The following is a 15,088-nucleotide window of genomic DNA, read 5'->3' as shown; positions in this document are numbered from 1 at the left end:
AGAGACCTCAGATATTCTTCCACTAAGTCAATCCATTTCCAAATGAAAGTTCCAATAAAAGACAGATAGACAAAATATATTTTTGTCCAGTTGATCCCTTTCTTGCCTCCATTTTCAACAACAGTTCCCTCAGAAAGACCACTTATTGATACTGGCAACACTGTGGAGTCTGGTCAGTATTTTGGGAAGAGCGAGACTAAGACTAAACCCCACTGCAAAGCCTTCAATTATGAACAAGTTTACTATGCACATAGTGACTTGACTAGCTTTACATTTCACTAAACTGCCTTCCTTCCCCATTCAGCCCCCTCCCCTTTCTTTAAATGAAGATTGTTGATTCATTCTTAATTCACACAGAAAAGTCAGGAACAAAAGAGGATTCTTTTCAGGATGTAATATTAGTTTACTCGTTCTAGAGATAAAGAATCTAGATTAACAAACTACAAATTCATACTAACCTGGTGACAAAATCTGACTGACACATAGTTTTCTTACTGAACGTGGCACCGAACGAGCGTTTCCTTTGTACGTATGAAGCCATTAGCCATTTATAATCCCCCTCAGGTAAGGAAGTCAGCATATCTCCCCCTAGTGTGCACCTATAGATTAAATATCACTGATTGTTGCTGCTGTAGCTTCAGGTTTCTTATTAAAAGGCGGAGAAAAAACTCTGTCCTGACCCTTCCATGCTGTCAAGTGGGACGCCGTCACGCCTCAGCAATGAGTTGTTTCCTTTTTTGTTCACAATGTGAATGTGTGTTGCTTCCTGTTCCCAGGGGTCATTGGGTAGCATATCTGTATCACAAACCTCCTGATTCGCCAGAGAGCTAGTAAAATGAAACTCACAAAAGTCTCAACCAGTGGCAGCCCACTAGCCACAAAGGGGGAGATTCCACTACTACAGCTGTTTTTATATTTTTTTCATCATGAAGTGGAGGATTCAAAAGAGGAAGGGTGGAGGGAGATTGCATGCTTGAGTTTACAATCCTGTGGAAGCATGATTCAGAACCATTGCTTACTGCTTACAGAACAGCAAATGTTTCAAATGATGTTGATTTATAATACAGGAAATGGATTAAATATTTCTCTCTAATATTCCCCAAAGGAACTAAAAACAGCCATCTTGTTAAAGATAGGGATGTAAGCAACTAGTCAACTATCCGATAAGCTTTTGTTTGTCAGACAGTCGACTAGTGACTCCCCCACCACTACCCTTGCTGCAACAAAGGGCAGGGTGGCAGCAAGGGGTGGGGGGAGCAGGAGCCAGTGCTGGTGGAACCGGCTTAAAAGCCAGTTCTCCGCCAGCACCATCTCTGTTGGGGGCAGAGGCGTAGTGGGGATCAGGTGCAAGCCAGGAATCAGCTGATTCCAGACTCACACCTAGTCCCAGATGCACCTCTGCTTTTTAAGTGTATTAAAAGAGCTGTGCACCAGCCTTTTAAATGTATTAAGAGCTCACGCTGGGTCCCTTGTGCTGCACATTAGCCTTTTAAATTGATTAAGAGCCAATAGGCTCTTAATCCATTTAAAAGCAGTGGTCTCCAACCTTTTTAAGAACGAGATCACTTCTTTAATTTAAGTGCAATCCAAGATCTGCCTCATACCCAAACAACCTTGCCCTGCCTCCTTTGCACTCCTTCTCTGAGGACCTGCCCCTGCTTACTCCCTCCCCCATTCTCCCTCACTTTCCCCAGGCTGGGGCAACACTTTGGGGTGCAGGTTCTGGTCTTGGATTAAGGGATTTAGCATGTGAGAGGGATTCTGATCTGAGCTTGGGGCAGGCAATTGGGGTGTCAGAGGGGGTTGTAGGTGCAGGCTCTGGGTAGGTGTTTGGATGTAGGGGTACTCGGAGCGAGGGTAGGGCCTTGGGGTGCAAGAGAGGGTTTATGGCTATGGTAGGGGTTCAAGATGTGGGCTCCAGCTGGGCACTGCTTACCTCAGGTGGCTCCTGGGTGGTGGTGCAGTGTGGCTAAGGCAGATCCACCCCTGCCCTGGCCCTGCACCACTCCCAAAAGCAGCATCAAACTCCATCCCAAGACCTTTTGTGCCCCCACTCTGCTCTGTGGAGATAGAATAAAGGGTGGTTGAAAGCACCTTGACATCAGCGCCCTCCATTCCACTCCCTTCCCTGCACAGCAAGCAGGAGGCTCCTGAGGGGACAGCTCCAAAGCAAAGGGCAGGAGATATGCAGCAGTGTGGGAAGAGGCAGCTGAAGTTTCAGCACCTGATAGCCTCTTGGCCAAACCAGTCAGGATCACCTGTCAGAGGCTCCAAGATCTACCAGTAGATCCCGATGGACTGGTTGGAGACCACTGATTTAAAAGGCAGAGCCGCAGCAGGGTAAGCTCCCGAGCCAGTAGCTAGCCCCGCTGCGGCTCCCCACTTATCAACTAATTGACTAGTCAATTGAAAATCTATTGACGAGTCGATTGGTTGATTAAACTAAATTTAACATCCCTAGTTAAATACTCACAAAATGACTGCAGAAAGTTCACCCTTTATAATAGAAGGAATGCCTTAATACGATCACCATATTTCACCTTATACAAAGCACAAAGGAAGACAAAACTCTGCCTAAAGGATCTTACAACATAAAGACAAAATTCTACAATATAAGGGCTATCTGACAATGATGGTATATAATAATACCACTAGCATACACAGTTATAGCCCCCTCACCTGATGTAGCAACTTCCCTTGACTAGTCTCTTCCTCCTGCCCCTTGCTGCCTGTATTAGAGGCAGCAGGAATGGGGTGCTGGGGAGAACCATCTTAAAAGTCAGATCCTCCAGCACCGTCTCTGCAGGAGGACATGGGAAGCAGAGGGCTAGCGGGGACCAGGCATGAGCTGGAAATCAGCTGATTCCTGGCTTGTACCCAGTCCCAGTACACTGCTCCTCTGCTTTCTAAATGTATTAAGAGCTGGCTCTTAATACATTTAAAAAGCAGAAGTGCAGCTGGAGGGAAGGAGACATCCGGCGCGAGCCAGGACAGCTGATTCCCAGCTTGCACTGGGTTCCCCCCGTTTTGCTTCAGCCTGCCAGCAAATAATACATTTAAAAGACAAAGCCGCAGCAGGGTAAGTTCCCAGGGTCAGGAGCTAACCCCACTGCGGCTCCCTGTCTTATCATCTAATGGACTAGTCGATGGAAATTCCATCATCTAGTCAATTAGTTTAATTAAATTTAACATCCCTAACCTAGCGGTCTTATGTGATAAAGATGCAAAAAATCCATATTAACCAGTCTGAGTTAGGCAACGCCACAGGATAAAAAGCACAGTTAAACCACATAATACAATAGATGATTAGCACAGTTCACAGTGGTGGGGACAAGATGTTTAAGAAGCATATGCTATGTGCTGCATACTTTACTTATTTTGGTGGATCAGAATAGGCAGCCTTCAAGGAAGATGTGTGTTTTAAAAACACATGAGTCAGTGTTGGGGATGGAAGAGTTTCCAAGCACAAGGAATGATATGGAAAAAGAAGGAGGCTATGAACAATATGATTAGGTGCATGGCTTAAAAAAGAAGAAAGGCTGTAGAAGAAGGATCTAAATTAGATCTAGGCTGAGATACAGAAAGGGTTGGTATTGGGTAGGAAAGCAGTTCTCAACCCTTTTCCATACCAGGACACCACCTGAAGTCCTTCTTCCACTTTGCCTGGAACCCCTCCCCACAGTTAGTAGTAAGTAAGAAGCAAGGGTGGCGGAGAGTATCTGAAACCTCTTCACAATCCCAAGGGTGAGTATAGCTGAGGCAGAACCTTGAAAGCAAGTTTTTAATGTATCTACACTTATTAGTCCAAATGTTACCTACCTCCCACGGTGAGGTTTTGTTAAGTATGACATTACCCAGGATATAATCTGGACTGACGAATGCCTGCGTCCCTTCAGTTCTCCAACCACAGATACCAATTACCCTGCTGGTTACAACTCCTGGTCTGTTCCCACACAGTTTCCAATGTGCAAGTCATTCTCCATTAGGGTATATGAGTGCTGCTGCCACACACACTTGAATAACACTGAAAAGCAACACCAGCAAATTCTCCATCCCAAAAATATGCATTTTGTACTGTCCAACTCTCTCCTTTCAGTCTAGGTTCCCTCCCCTGGTCCAAAGTTGTTTCCTTTGTTCTTCAGGCATTATGAATGGGCAGAGAGAAAGGGAGGAACAATTTGGAGTGCCTCTTCCCTTTCTCTTCTTTGAGAATCATCTTCTACTGAGGTTCAGGAGACAGCAAGTCCATGTGGACAGAAATCTCCGACGAGATGCAGATCTTTATCCACATCCTTTTTCCTGCCAAAGAAATGTCACTTAACCAGGAGATGGTCTATTTGATTTTACTGACACCTGGCTGAGGCACCGATAAGCGTCTTATCTCTGGAAACTGGTCTGTGGCTGCTCCCCCAGACATGGAACATGTCTAGTAGTAGCATACAAAGAATCTTATGAACTTTACATGCATTGTTTCCACACATATTTTATTAGATCAATAATGATCAGCAAATGACGAGGTTTCATATGACACCTCAAAAGGGATACTTTGTACAAAACTTATCATAGGGTACATCTAGACTACATGCCTCTGGCGACAGAGGCATGTAGATTAGGGTACCACACATAGTAAAATGAAGCATACCTGGGTGGTCGACAAATACCTTTGATGTCGGCAGGGGAGCGTCCAGACTATCACGCTGAGCTGACAAACAGCTGATCAGCTGTTTGTCGGCTCAGCGCGGCAGCCATGTAAATGTAAATGAAGCGGCGATTCCCTGATGTCCCCAAAAACACTAGACATTCAAGATGCTGGTGGCTATGGGGAAGGTGTGCCTGGGTGCTCAGGCGATTCTTGCACAAGAACAGGTTCAGGATCCTTATGAGGACCCGGAGAAACAATGGTGACCAAGACGAGGCCACGAAAGCCACTCGCGACATGGGCCCTGACATTGGTGGTAAGCCCCAGGTGGTAAGCCCCAGTCCAGAATGGTCACGGCACTGGAGACCAGGATGACCATGATGCCGGAGGACCATCCCAATGGCGGTGCTGGGAGCAGTACCGAGAACAGGAGCAGGAGAGGTACTGGCCACTGCAGGAAACGAAGGACTCTGCCTTCCATTCCAACATATAGTTGGAACCAGACCACAGAGGTTTGGTGCCCAAAAGTACCAGAGAATGGTGCTGAGAAGATGGGAAGTGGCACTGCAACAGGGTTGGCTTGTTGCGGAGCATCTCCGCAGCCAGTGACAGCATAAATTCCGGAGTCGATGCCGGAAACATCTGTGCCAGGAGCAGGGACATGCTGTTGATGGTGCAGTTGGCTGTTCCAGTGTAGGTGTCAAACAATGCCCCACACTCCGTGCTGGTGCCTGGGCGAGGGCTAGTAACTACACCGGGGCACAGGCCAGACCCTTGTGTTTCTTGCGGCCTTAAAAGTGTCCACTGAGGGTAGGTCCAGATCCTCCTCCAGGACATCACATGCTGGAGAGTCTAGTGAGACCAGGCTTGATGGCCCCACCCTCAGGGCCACAGTCGACAGAGCTAGGGGTGCTGCATTGTCTTTAGAATGTCCCACCAAGGGACACACCGAATGCAGTGATCGCCAGTGTTTCTGACCAGAGGCCAGCCTCTGCTGAACCTCTCCTTCTTGTGTGGCATTGGAGACGCGCAGTGGTGCCAAGCAGAGGAGCTTGCCTTTCAGGCTGGGGACCAGTGTTCCTTAGATTCCTCTTCATGCAGTGCTCATGAGTCCTGCACTGAGGTTGGTGCACTGCTCAACGAAGAGGTGGGCACCGGGTCTGGAACTAAGGGTCGAAATGCTGACTCCATCAGTAGTGGTTTCAAGCATTGATACCACTCTTGCTTAGTCCTGAACCTGAAACTCATAACAGATACTGCACTTACTTACTTACCTGTTAAGTGTCCTTCACCATCCTAAATACTTAAGACAAGTTGTATGTGGATGCCTCCCCTCCCTCTGGGCACAGGCTTCCAAGTGGCACAGTTCTTAAAACCCCACTGCATGCCATGGAAGGAGGAGAGAACTACTGAACAAAAGGTGGGGGGACCCCCTCAACTAGAACTATCAACTACTACTTAACAATTAACAGCTAACTAGCTACAAACAGGAAAAAAATGGAAAAAACAGCAAGGGTTGTCTTGTAAAGCAAGAGGACAAACCCTCCAATGACTGCCACCAGCAGTGAGAAAGAACTGAGGGGTGGAAGGTCGGCAGAGCTCTATATTCCGTGATATGCAGGCGCCGCTTCAGGGGTTTCTATACTAACCCGACAGGCACTGCTAGGGGGAGAACCTTCCAGTGATCGTGCTTGTGGCGCTCACACACCTATTGGAATGCACACGAGCAATCACTTGAAGAAGTACTTTTACATACTTCCTTCTGTGCCAAGTGAAATTCACTCCCCCCTCCCAAAGGAGGCCAGGACGAGGCCTACACAAAGACTCAGTCGTTCAGTGCAGGATATTTGAGGCGCTTATAGACTTCACATTCACACTGCTCAGGAGAGAACTTCACCCAGGAGGAGAGAACTTCACACTACTCAGGAGAGAACTTCACCCTGTTTGTAGCTACAATTTTACCTCTTTCATTACTAAAGGTTTCAATTAGGGAATTAGATGTCAGAGGGACTCTCACAAACACACTGGCATTTGAATTTCATACCAGCAGAAATATGGAGGCGATGATAACAGATAAAAGAATCAGGAAAGTATCTGATTAGATATCTCTGAGTTCCTCCCCCTGTAATTATCCTAGTCAAAACCAGTTCTTCCTCTCCCTCAGGTGCAGGAAACAAGAACAAGATATATATTCCCCTAACACTGTGCTGTTCTTGCTGGTAAGTTCACTGGTCTAGAAGCAACACTGTATTGAACGGACTCTCCGTAGTGCTGCAAGCAGTTTCCTCTTGCTGACCAATTTACAGGAAGCACTCACTATGTGTGGCCAAGAGCAAACTGTGTGCAGCCTTGCAACAGGTCACGCAAGCAAAAGAACAAAGCAGCAAGAAATGAAAATATAGCACTTTTTTTTTAAAAAAAGTGCTTAATTTCTCCAGGCTCCAGGAAAAAGTAAGCCGCCTGAAAAAATATTGCAGAGAATCTTTAATAACCATACTACATGTCTGTATTGACATTACTCTCAAACTGGGGAGAGAAAGATGGATGTAAAATAAAACCAGGGACTAAACTGTCTCTTGCTGTCTGCTGAATTTGGTGCGCAGGATCTGTTCTAGTAATTTATAGAATGACACCGCTGAAATCTAGAAGTAATGTAAAACTTGTATATTCCCAGTATTCCCAGCCTTAAAATGGATTCTGGCCATTTCAGTTGCAGTAAATAGTGGAAAGAACATAATTAAATCCCTGCAAATCTTCATCTAATTTTTGCAGATACAAATTTTGTATCTGCACAGGCTTTTGAGCATCATAATCATATTGTTATTTAATCTGACAATGCACTCTGAGGGCAGGGAACTGGACTTGATGATCTCAAGGTCCCTTCCAGTTCTAGTATTCTCTGATTCTGTGATTTACCCATGTGAATTCCACTTGTGCAGATTTACTTTGGTTAGCCCCATCTGAGTTTTCTAGACACTCTGAGGCATGAAAACCATAGCAACAATTAAAAACAGAAAATAAGGTCTCCTGCAAAACCTTCCAACATCCAGATGAGCTCTAATCCCCCACCCAAAACAAATCCTCAATCCATCATTCCCCAACTCTCTTCTCAAGAAAACCCGTTTATCTTGTAGAGGATGTGGCTACAGCAACTTCAAAGACATTCTACTTTAATTAAAAATAGCAAAAAAAAGTTAGTTCAGTCTCTTACCTTAGAGTCTCTACCCTCCTCCTCCACCCATGTTACTTCTGAGCTATGAACAAACTTCAGCATAGTATGTGCTTGGAACGCTAAGGAGCAAGCCAGCACTAACTAGCTGTAGACATGATCATGCCACAGATGAAGACCCATAAATCAAGTGGAAAAGGAACAACACTAATTCTAACTAGCTTGATTGATTCACAGATCAACCTTGCCCAAGGTACATCAATATTCTTTACAAAGAGATTAATCTTCATAGTAAAAGAAATAGAAGAATCACAGCACTGTAACTCAGCAGACCATCTCTGCACCACAACCCGCTTGTCTTGTACCAGCTGGATCTGGGAAAGCATTTAAGAGCTTGTCTACAAGGGCTTGGTATCCTGTAATAATCTAAACTGATAATAATCCTATAATAATTTAAACTGATATATCCATATAACTTCTTGTGTAGGCACTTAAAATACTTAAAATACTGGCTTTTTTTCTTTTTATCATGTGTTATGTTGGAAGGGGTTGAAGCTAAATAAAAAAAATACTCTCATACCTCAATAAGAGTGTCCACAGCAGGAGTCAGCAATAATTTTTGCTGGGGAACACTTTGGAATTTTTGAAGTGGCCCTGGACTGCACAGAAAGGGGTGGAGCCAAGATATTTCCAGGTTCCACACCCCCAGACAATGTTTGGTCTGGGGGTGAGGGAGTGCCTTTGTCTCCCCCTTCCCCCCCCCAAAAAATGGCCTTGGGACAGGAGGAGCAGCAAGGCCTTTGCGGAGGTCCTTTTGCCCACCCCTGGTCCACAGGGACTTACAGTGAACCCTCGCTACTTCGCGGTTCGACTATCGCGGATTCACGACTTCGCGGACTTTTTTCATTACATTATGTATATACGTGAATCCGCGATGGTCGAACCGCGAAGTAGCGGTTACCAAAACTTTAAAAAGCCTCCGGGGAAGCCGGCGGGGGGGCATCCCAGGCGCGCCTGGGCTGCTCCCCCGCCGGAGCCCCTCCGCGGCTTTCAAAGCCTCGGGGGAAGCCGGCGGGGGGGCATCCCAGGCGCGCCTGGGCTGCTCCCCCGCCGGAGCCCCTCCGCGGCTTTCAAAGCGTCGGGGGAAGCCGGCGGGGGGGCATCCCAGGCGCGCCTGGGCTGCTCCCCCGCCGGAGCCCCTCCGCGGCTTTCAAAGCCTCGGGGGAAGCCGGCGGGGGAGCAGCCCAGGCGCGCCTGGGATGCCCCCCCGCCGGCTTCCCCCGACGCTTTGAAAGCCGCGGAGGGGCTCCGGCGGGGGAGCAGCCCAGGCGCGCCTGGGATGCCCCCCCGCCGGCTTCCCCCGAGGCTTTGAAAGCCGCGGAGGGGCTCCGGCGGGGGAGCAGCCCAGGCGCGCCTGGGATGCCCCCCCGCCGGCTTCCCCCGAGGCTTTGAAAGCCGCGGAGGGGCTCCGGCGGGGGAGCAGCCCAGGCGCGCCTGGGATGCCCCCCCGCCGGCTTCCCCGGAGGCTTTGAAAGCCGCGGAGGGGCTTCGGCGGGGGAGCAGCCCAGGCGCGCCTGGGATGCCCCCCCGCCGGCTTCCCCCGAGGCTTTGAGGATCCTACTTCTACTTCGCGGATTTTCATCTATCGCGGTCGGGTTTGGAACCTATCTACCGCGATAAACGAGGGTTCACTGTATACCACTTTATTCTGGTATAGTTATAACAATAAAACTTTCCCAGAATTTTCAGAAAGATTAATTTCCCTCCCTCTCCCAAATTCCCAATGTAATATATTGGTTTCTAAGACCCCAAGAAAGCCTCATCTACATTCCAATATTGCTTTTAGGAAAAATAATGCTGGGACACAGACTCAAAAGCGGAAGTGGCCCCTTCATTATGTTTGGGGAGCACAGTGAGCAGCAAGTCTCTCACAGGGCTCTGTTATAAAGCCCAAGAAACCAAGGACAGAATTAGAGATGAATCACTCAGCAGAATTATTTGCAGCTAGAAACATTCCTCTACCTAAAAGAGGCTTAGTTCTATTACAAGATCTTTTTTAATTCATTGGCAATGAGTTCTTTAACTTGAGACCCTTAATTCTAAGGCAAAGAAGTTCTCACCCCAAACATTTTAGCCCCTCTCCTTGGAGCATCATATCCTTAACATCTTTAGGTCCAACAAGCTAATCAAGATTTCCACCTGTTCCAATTTCATTCGTGCCTGTTAACTGAAGGGCTAAGTGAAATAACTGTGAATTAATTTTAGGGTAACAAATATATTTAGCAACAAAAAAACATTTAAAATCATATTAGTGAATGGAGTTGCAGCTGCAGTTATCAATGTCCTATGTCTTTATAGTCTGCAGACAGAAAGTGAGTGCACTGCAGAGAGCTGCAGTAGGAGTTTTCTCAAAAACTAACGTGTGTGGGGAAACTCCCATACTTTTTTTCTTTTTGGCTAGAGAGCTTAGCTCTTCCTGTAATGTGCTATAACTAAAGCAATTCATCCACTAGGCTGGCTTGCAATGAACTGTTTACAATTATGGGTTGTTGTGGGTAAATGCAGATGATTTTATCTATGAAAGGAACTTCGACCTTACCATTCATTCTGCTTAGATCTGAAATAATATTAAGCCAACAGCTGTTAAGCCGTCAGCTATAGTAAAGGGAAGAGCCTGAGAGATTTGAAGGAATAAACTTGAAAATTAATGGGCTTTACAGATCAATTACTACTTCAGGAGTTAAAAGCAACAGCTGAGTGAGCAGTTATACCTGTCTTTGCTTTGAGATTGATATTTTAGTTAATACCTTTATTAGTATAAGTCTGCAACATGCACAAATTGTAGCTTACCTTGTTGCCTAGGGAAAACTGAGTGGTAAGCAGCTCAAATTTCTCTCTTATCGAGACTTTAGTCTGTCCAGCTTATCAATAAACCAGAGAATTGACCTGGCTTTTGTCATCTATTGTACTTGCTACATAAAACCCAAACCAAAACACCTTACCATGTCCCCACTGCAAACCTACATTAATGTAATACAAATTTTAAATAAAGATTCAGGAAATGTAGTAAGGCTCCAAAATCAACAATAGCTCAGCTGCACTACATATCCCACATATTTTAGGACACATTGCTAACCATAAAATCTGTTTCACCACTGGAAAAAAAAGGAACCCCAATTAATACAAGCGTGCTATGAGGAAGAGTTGCTGTTGGAACCTAATTTTTGTATTTCCTAATGGAAAGGGTTTTTTTTGGTATGGTTAAGAAATGTTTAGACTTTGCAGATCATCAGAATACAGCAAAAAATTGTGAAGAAACTGGAAAACAGTGGGATCCATGATTACTTTTCTGCTGTTCCTGACACTAAGCTAGAGGTTGGACTTCATTGGTCTGGCACCCTCAGGACCTGGCCAGTCCTGGATGAGGGATTTTGCTGAATCAGATGAGGTTATTTATGACCCCCATGCTACTGCTCCCCGCCCCCCCCAGGCCTGGGCTAGCCACTGGCCTCCCAACTGGATTCCACCTCTCTCCTCCCACCAGCCCTGCTGCTGGCCAGTTTCCCCTCCCCCACTTTCCTGCTAAGCCAGGAAGCCCAGCCACCAACCCTCCAGTAGGACTCTCTGGTCCTGGAGCATCTGTGGTCATATCTGAAGAAGTGGGGTTTGCTCATGATACCTTGTTTACAGAGGTTCAACCTGTATTTTGGAAGCACAAGCCTCACTGAAATGCTCCAATACAAACAAAACCTGTACAGCAACATCCTGCTAAGGAGAACATATGGGACATGGGAACAGGGTTTCATCACTTTCCACTAAAATCTTAGGGAAATTTGGGATGCTAGTGTTTTGTCCATTGTTTGTTCAAAAATGTAACAAGCAATTGAGCAGAAAAAATAGCGAATAAAAATAAACAGTGAATAAAAATAATTTCTGGAGTCTAGAAATGAAAAAAAAATAAAGCCCATCAATAGACAGCATCTTTTCAAATATGTACCAGAAAACATGCAATGTAAAGTTTATAAGTACAGGCAGTCCCCGGGTTACGCGGATCTGACTTATGTAGGATTCGCACTTACGAACGGGGCTTTTCTCGCCCTGGAGGACGCGGGCGGCAGGACCGCCCAGACGCGCCGCGGTCCCGCCGCCCGTGTCCTCCGGGGCAAGAAAAGCTGCTCCGCGTCTCCCTGGTCTGCTGTGGGGGGGGGGGGGCAGCAGACCAGGGAGACGCAGAGGACCGGGGCGGCGCTACTGGACCAACCCGGCAGCACCCCAGCTGCTCTGCCCCAGGCGTCCTGATTCAGCTGCTCTGCCCCAGGCGTCCTGATTCAGCTGCTGCTGGTCAGTTTCAGCAGCTGCTGAATCAGGATGCCTGGGGCAGAGCAGCTGGGGTGCTGCTGGGTTAGTCCAGTACCGCCGAGGAGCGGCGCTACTGGAGCAACCCAGCAGCACCCCAGCTGCTCTGCCCCAGGCGTCCCCAAGTCAGCCGCTGCTGAAACTGACCAGCGACTGACTGCAGGAAGCCCGAGGCAGAGTTGCTCTGCCTCGGGCTTCCTGGAATCAGCCGCTGATCAGTTTCAGCAGCAGCTGACTTGGGGACGCCTGGGGTTCTTAAGTTGAATCTGTATGTAAGTCGGAACTGGCGTCCAGATTCAGCTGCTGTTGAAACTGATCAGCGGCTGATTCCAAAAAGCCCGGGGCAGAGCAACTCTGCCTCAGGCTTCCTGTAGTCAGCCGCTGGTCAGTTTCAGCAGCGGCTGAATCTGGACGCTAGTTCCGACTTACATACAGATTCAACTTAAGAACAAACCTACAGTCCCTATCTTGTACGTAACCCGGGGACTGCCTGTACTGTTACTGATCCAAACAACAACTGCATACTAAATAAACCTAATGAGACACTCTCTTCTGTCCCACCTGGAAGCACATGGCCATGTCACTAGTACCGAGGAGGTGTCGGTTTGCCCCTCTCCTGGTGGATAGTGGTACTACTTTATTTATCAAGTTTGACCTCTGCAGGCAGATAGCTTCACCGAGCACCAAGGAGGAAGCTCAACTTCTTTCAGACTGCAAGAAAGAAAACGAAACAAATATTTTCTATTTTTTAATTCTGCTTACAAAAAAACCCCATTCATCTGAGGAAGTGGGTTTTGCCCATGAAAACTCACAATACTACGTATGTTAGTCTCTAAGGTGCCACAGAACTACTCGTTTTTAAAGTTACAGACTAACACAGCACCTCTGAGACAAAAAAAGTGTGATACAACTTAAAGAGGAAAAAAAGCTATCAACTAGGAATAGAAAATGTCATTTAATTGGTTAAGTGGTTAAACATACTGTCTAGCGGTTAACTGATTAAAGGGGGATAGCTACCATACACACACACACCCCCGGGCTGCTGAGCTGGAGTGGCTCCCCATCACAGACAGGAGCTACAAGAGCTGGGATGCGAGAGCAGCACCTGCCTGCAGTGATCCAGGGCACTCTGTGGGCAGGAGCTGCTCTGGCATCCCAGCCAGAGTAGCCCCTGCCTACGGGGCACCCGGACTCAGCGCAGCCCTTGTACGCAGTCCACCCCCCCCACTGCGGGACTGGAGCATCCCCCTGCCCGCAGCTGGTGGGGAGCTGCTCCAAACCCATCCAGTTAACCTTAACTGATAAGCCTCATCCCTTAAGGGTGAGGCTTACCAGTTAACTGGTTTAACGTTCACATTCCTACTAACACTGCCGCACAGCATGGTAGAAGATGCTACTCTCCAAACACAAATGCAGCAATATAATGGTAAATTATATTTCATATTTGGAAACTCAACCAGGAACAGGTGACCTTGGAAATGTATGGACACATTAGGGATGACACTACAAATTACAAAGATTTTTCTAGAGAGATGAAGTGCTTTGCCTATGCTCACAGAGCATGTCAGTGGCAGAGACAGAAATAGATTCCAGGTTTTCTGACATCCAGACCAGTGCCCAAGCCACAGTACTGCATTGCAACTCAAGCCATGCAAAAAGACTTCACAGAATGGACTAATCAATCTTAGAAGGAGCTTGGCAAGCTGGTTATAAATAATAGACCATGATTACACTAAGTTTTGGGGGCAGAAACTGTCCTTATGTTGCATATTAGAACAGTGATTAGCAAAACTAGATTCTGGTTCATGACTAAGGCTTCCAGACACGGCCTCAAAATAAATAATTACTATGTTACTTCTGCGAGGGTGGGGCATTGACAACTAAAACCCCTAGAACAGGGATGGCCAACCAGCGGTTTGCAACCCGCATGACGCTCCTCAAAGGAAAAACTGCGGTTCCTGCACCTGCGGCTCTTCTCACAGTCCCCTGCTCTGACCTTTTTTCCTTGTCTGGGCAGGGCGCCGCTTGGCACACACGCAGCTCTTAAAGGGGAGTAGCACCCTCCCCTTTTTTTTGCTCAACAACTTCTTTCCCTCGGCTCTTTGCACTGTATCCACCACTATTTTGGCTCTTTGTAACAGGTTGGCCACCCCTACCCTAGAAGATAGAGTAAAAGTTAAGTTTAAAGATATGGGCATTGCTACACTGCATACAGGCTTTTGGATGTTAAAAGGGGGAGAGACAGAAGAATTTCTACAGAAGCAGAGCTTGGCAGCTACTGCCATGGGATATATTTCTTTACCTAAATTTGGGATACTGGGTTCTCATTTACCTTCAGATGAAATAATTGGATGAAAAAGATTCCACTGAACAGGAAAGCACTAAGTGGGATTTTTGCAGAGGAGAGAACTACCTTCCTTTCATTTGAAATAACCCTATGTAACACACTAATCCCGTGAAACTACTTTGCACTATTGGGAAATTTATAAAAATGCATGCAACAGTGCTCGAATACTAAGGGACCAACCCGATGAGATCTTTCCATGACATTGCACCTTTTTTTAGAGTTAAGAAGTCCTAGATGGGAAGTGGGGCTTTTTGTTGTTAAAATCCCCTTGTGAACAGTATATTAGTATTAGACTGACACTGACCTATTCCTTTAAAGTTGAAGATGTACTTTTAAAGGATTCAGGGTTAGTAAGGTAGCAAAACTCCAGATCAAATAGATGTTATTTGTACAAGACTGTAGCACATGTGATTACATTTAATGGAACAATATTTGCATTAATTTAAAGCTTTAAGAAACTTCACCATAGTATTTCAGATGTCATAGCACCAAGAGTGTGATAAATAGTAGTAGTACACTACTGGAATTATTATTTTAAATGCTCAGATATTTCTAGCCTTGCACAGATATTTGGTTT

General features: G+C 46.5%; 1 protein-coding gene and 1 long non-coding RNA gene across 11 annotated transcripts in view; one reads left to right on the top strand and one right to left on the bottom strand.

Moving 5' to 3' along the window:
• The window catches only part of SH3BP2 (SH3 domain binding protein 2), an 89,273-nt gene that overhangs the window by 34,756 nt on the left and 39,429 nt on the right, over nucleotides 1-15,088 (bottom strand). Inside the window, exon 1 of one of the 8 annotated variants that reach the window (XM_006134707.5) lies at nucleotides 12,726-12,895. The exons of 5 other annotated variants lie outside the window; for them this stretch is intronic. Coding sequence is in view for 2 of the 3 variants with exons in the window: in XM_006134705.5 (XP_006134767.3) it covers nucleotides 459-580 (122 nt within the window). In the remaining variant the exon portion in view is untranslated. Of the gene's footprint in view, nucleotides 1-458; nucleotides 1,130-12,725; nucleotides 12,896-15,088 lie in introns of those variants that run through there. 2 more of the 8 variants (XM_006134705.5, XM_006134704.5) reach the window with 2 other exon arrangements.
• Nucleotides 1-15,088, top strand: part of LOC106732793 (uncharacterized) — a 63,908-nt gene that overhangs the window by 47,361 nt on the left and 1,459 nt on the right. The gene's annotated exons all lie outside the window — the stretch shown is intronic.

The sequence above is a fragment of the Pelodiscus sinensis genome, chromosome 4 (genome assembly GCF_052426305.1).
Source record: "Pelodiscus sinensis isolate ZL-2025 chromosome 4, ASM5242630v1, whole genome shotgun sequence".
In the NCBI taxonomy this organism is placed as follows: domain Eukaryota; kingdom Metazoa; phylum Chordata; order Testudines; family Trionychidae; genus Pelodiscus; species Pelodiscus sinensis.
This window is presented reverse-complemented; position numbering and strand designations above follow the sequence as displayed.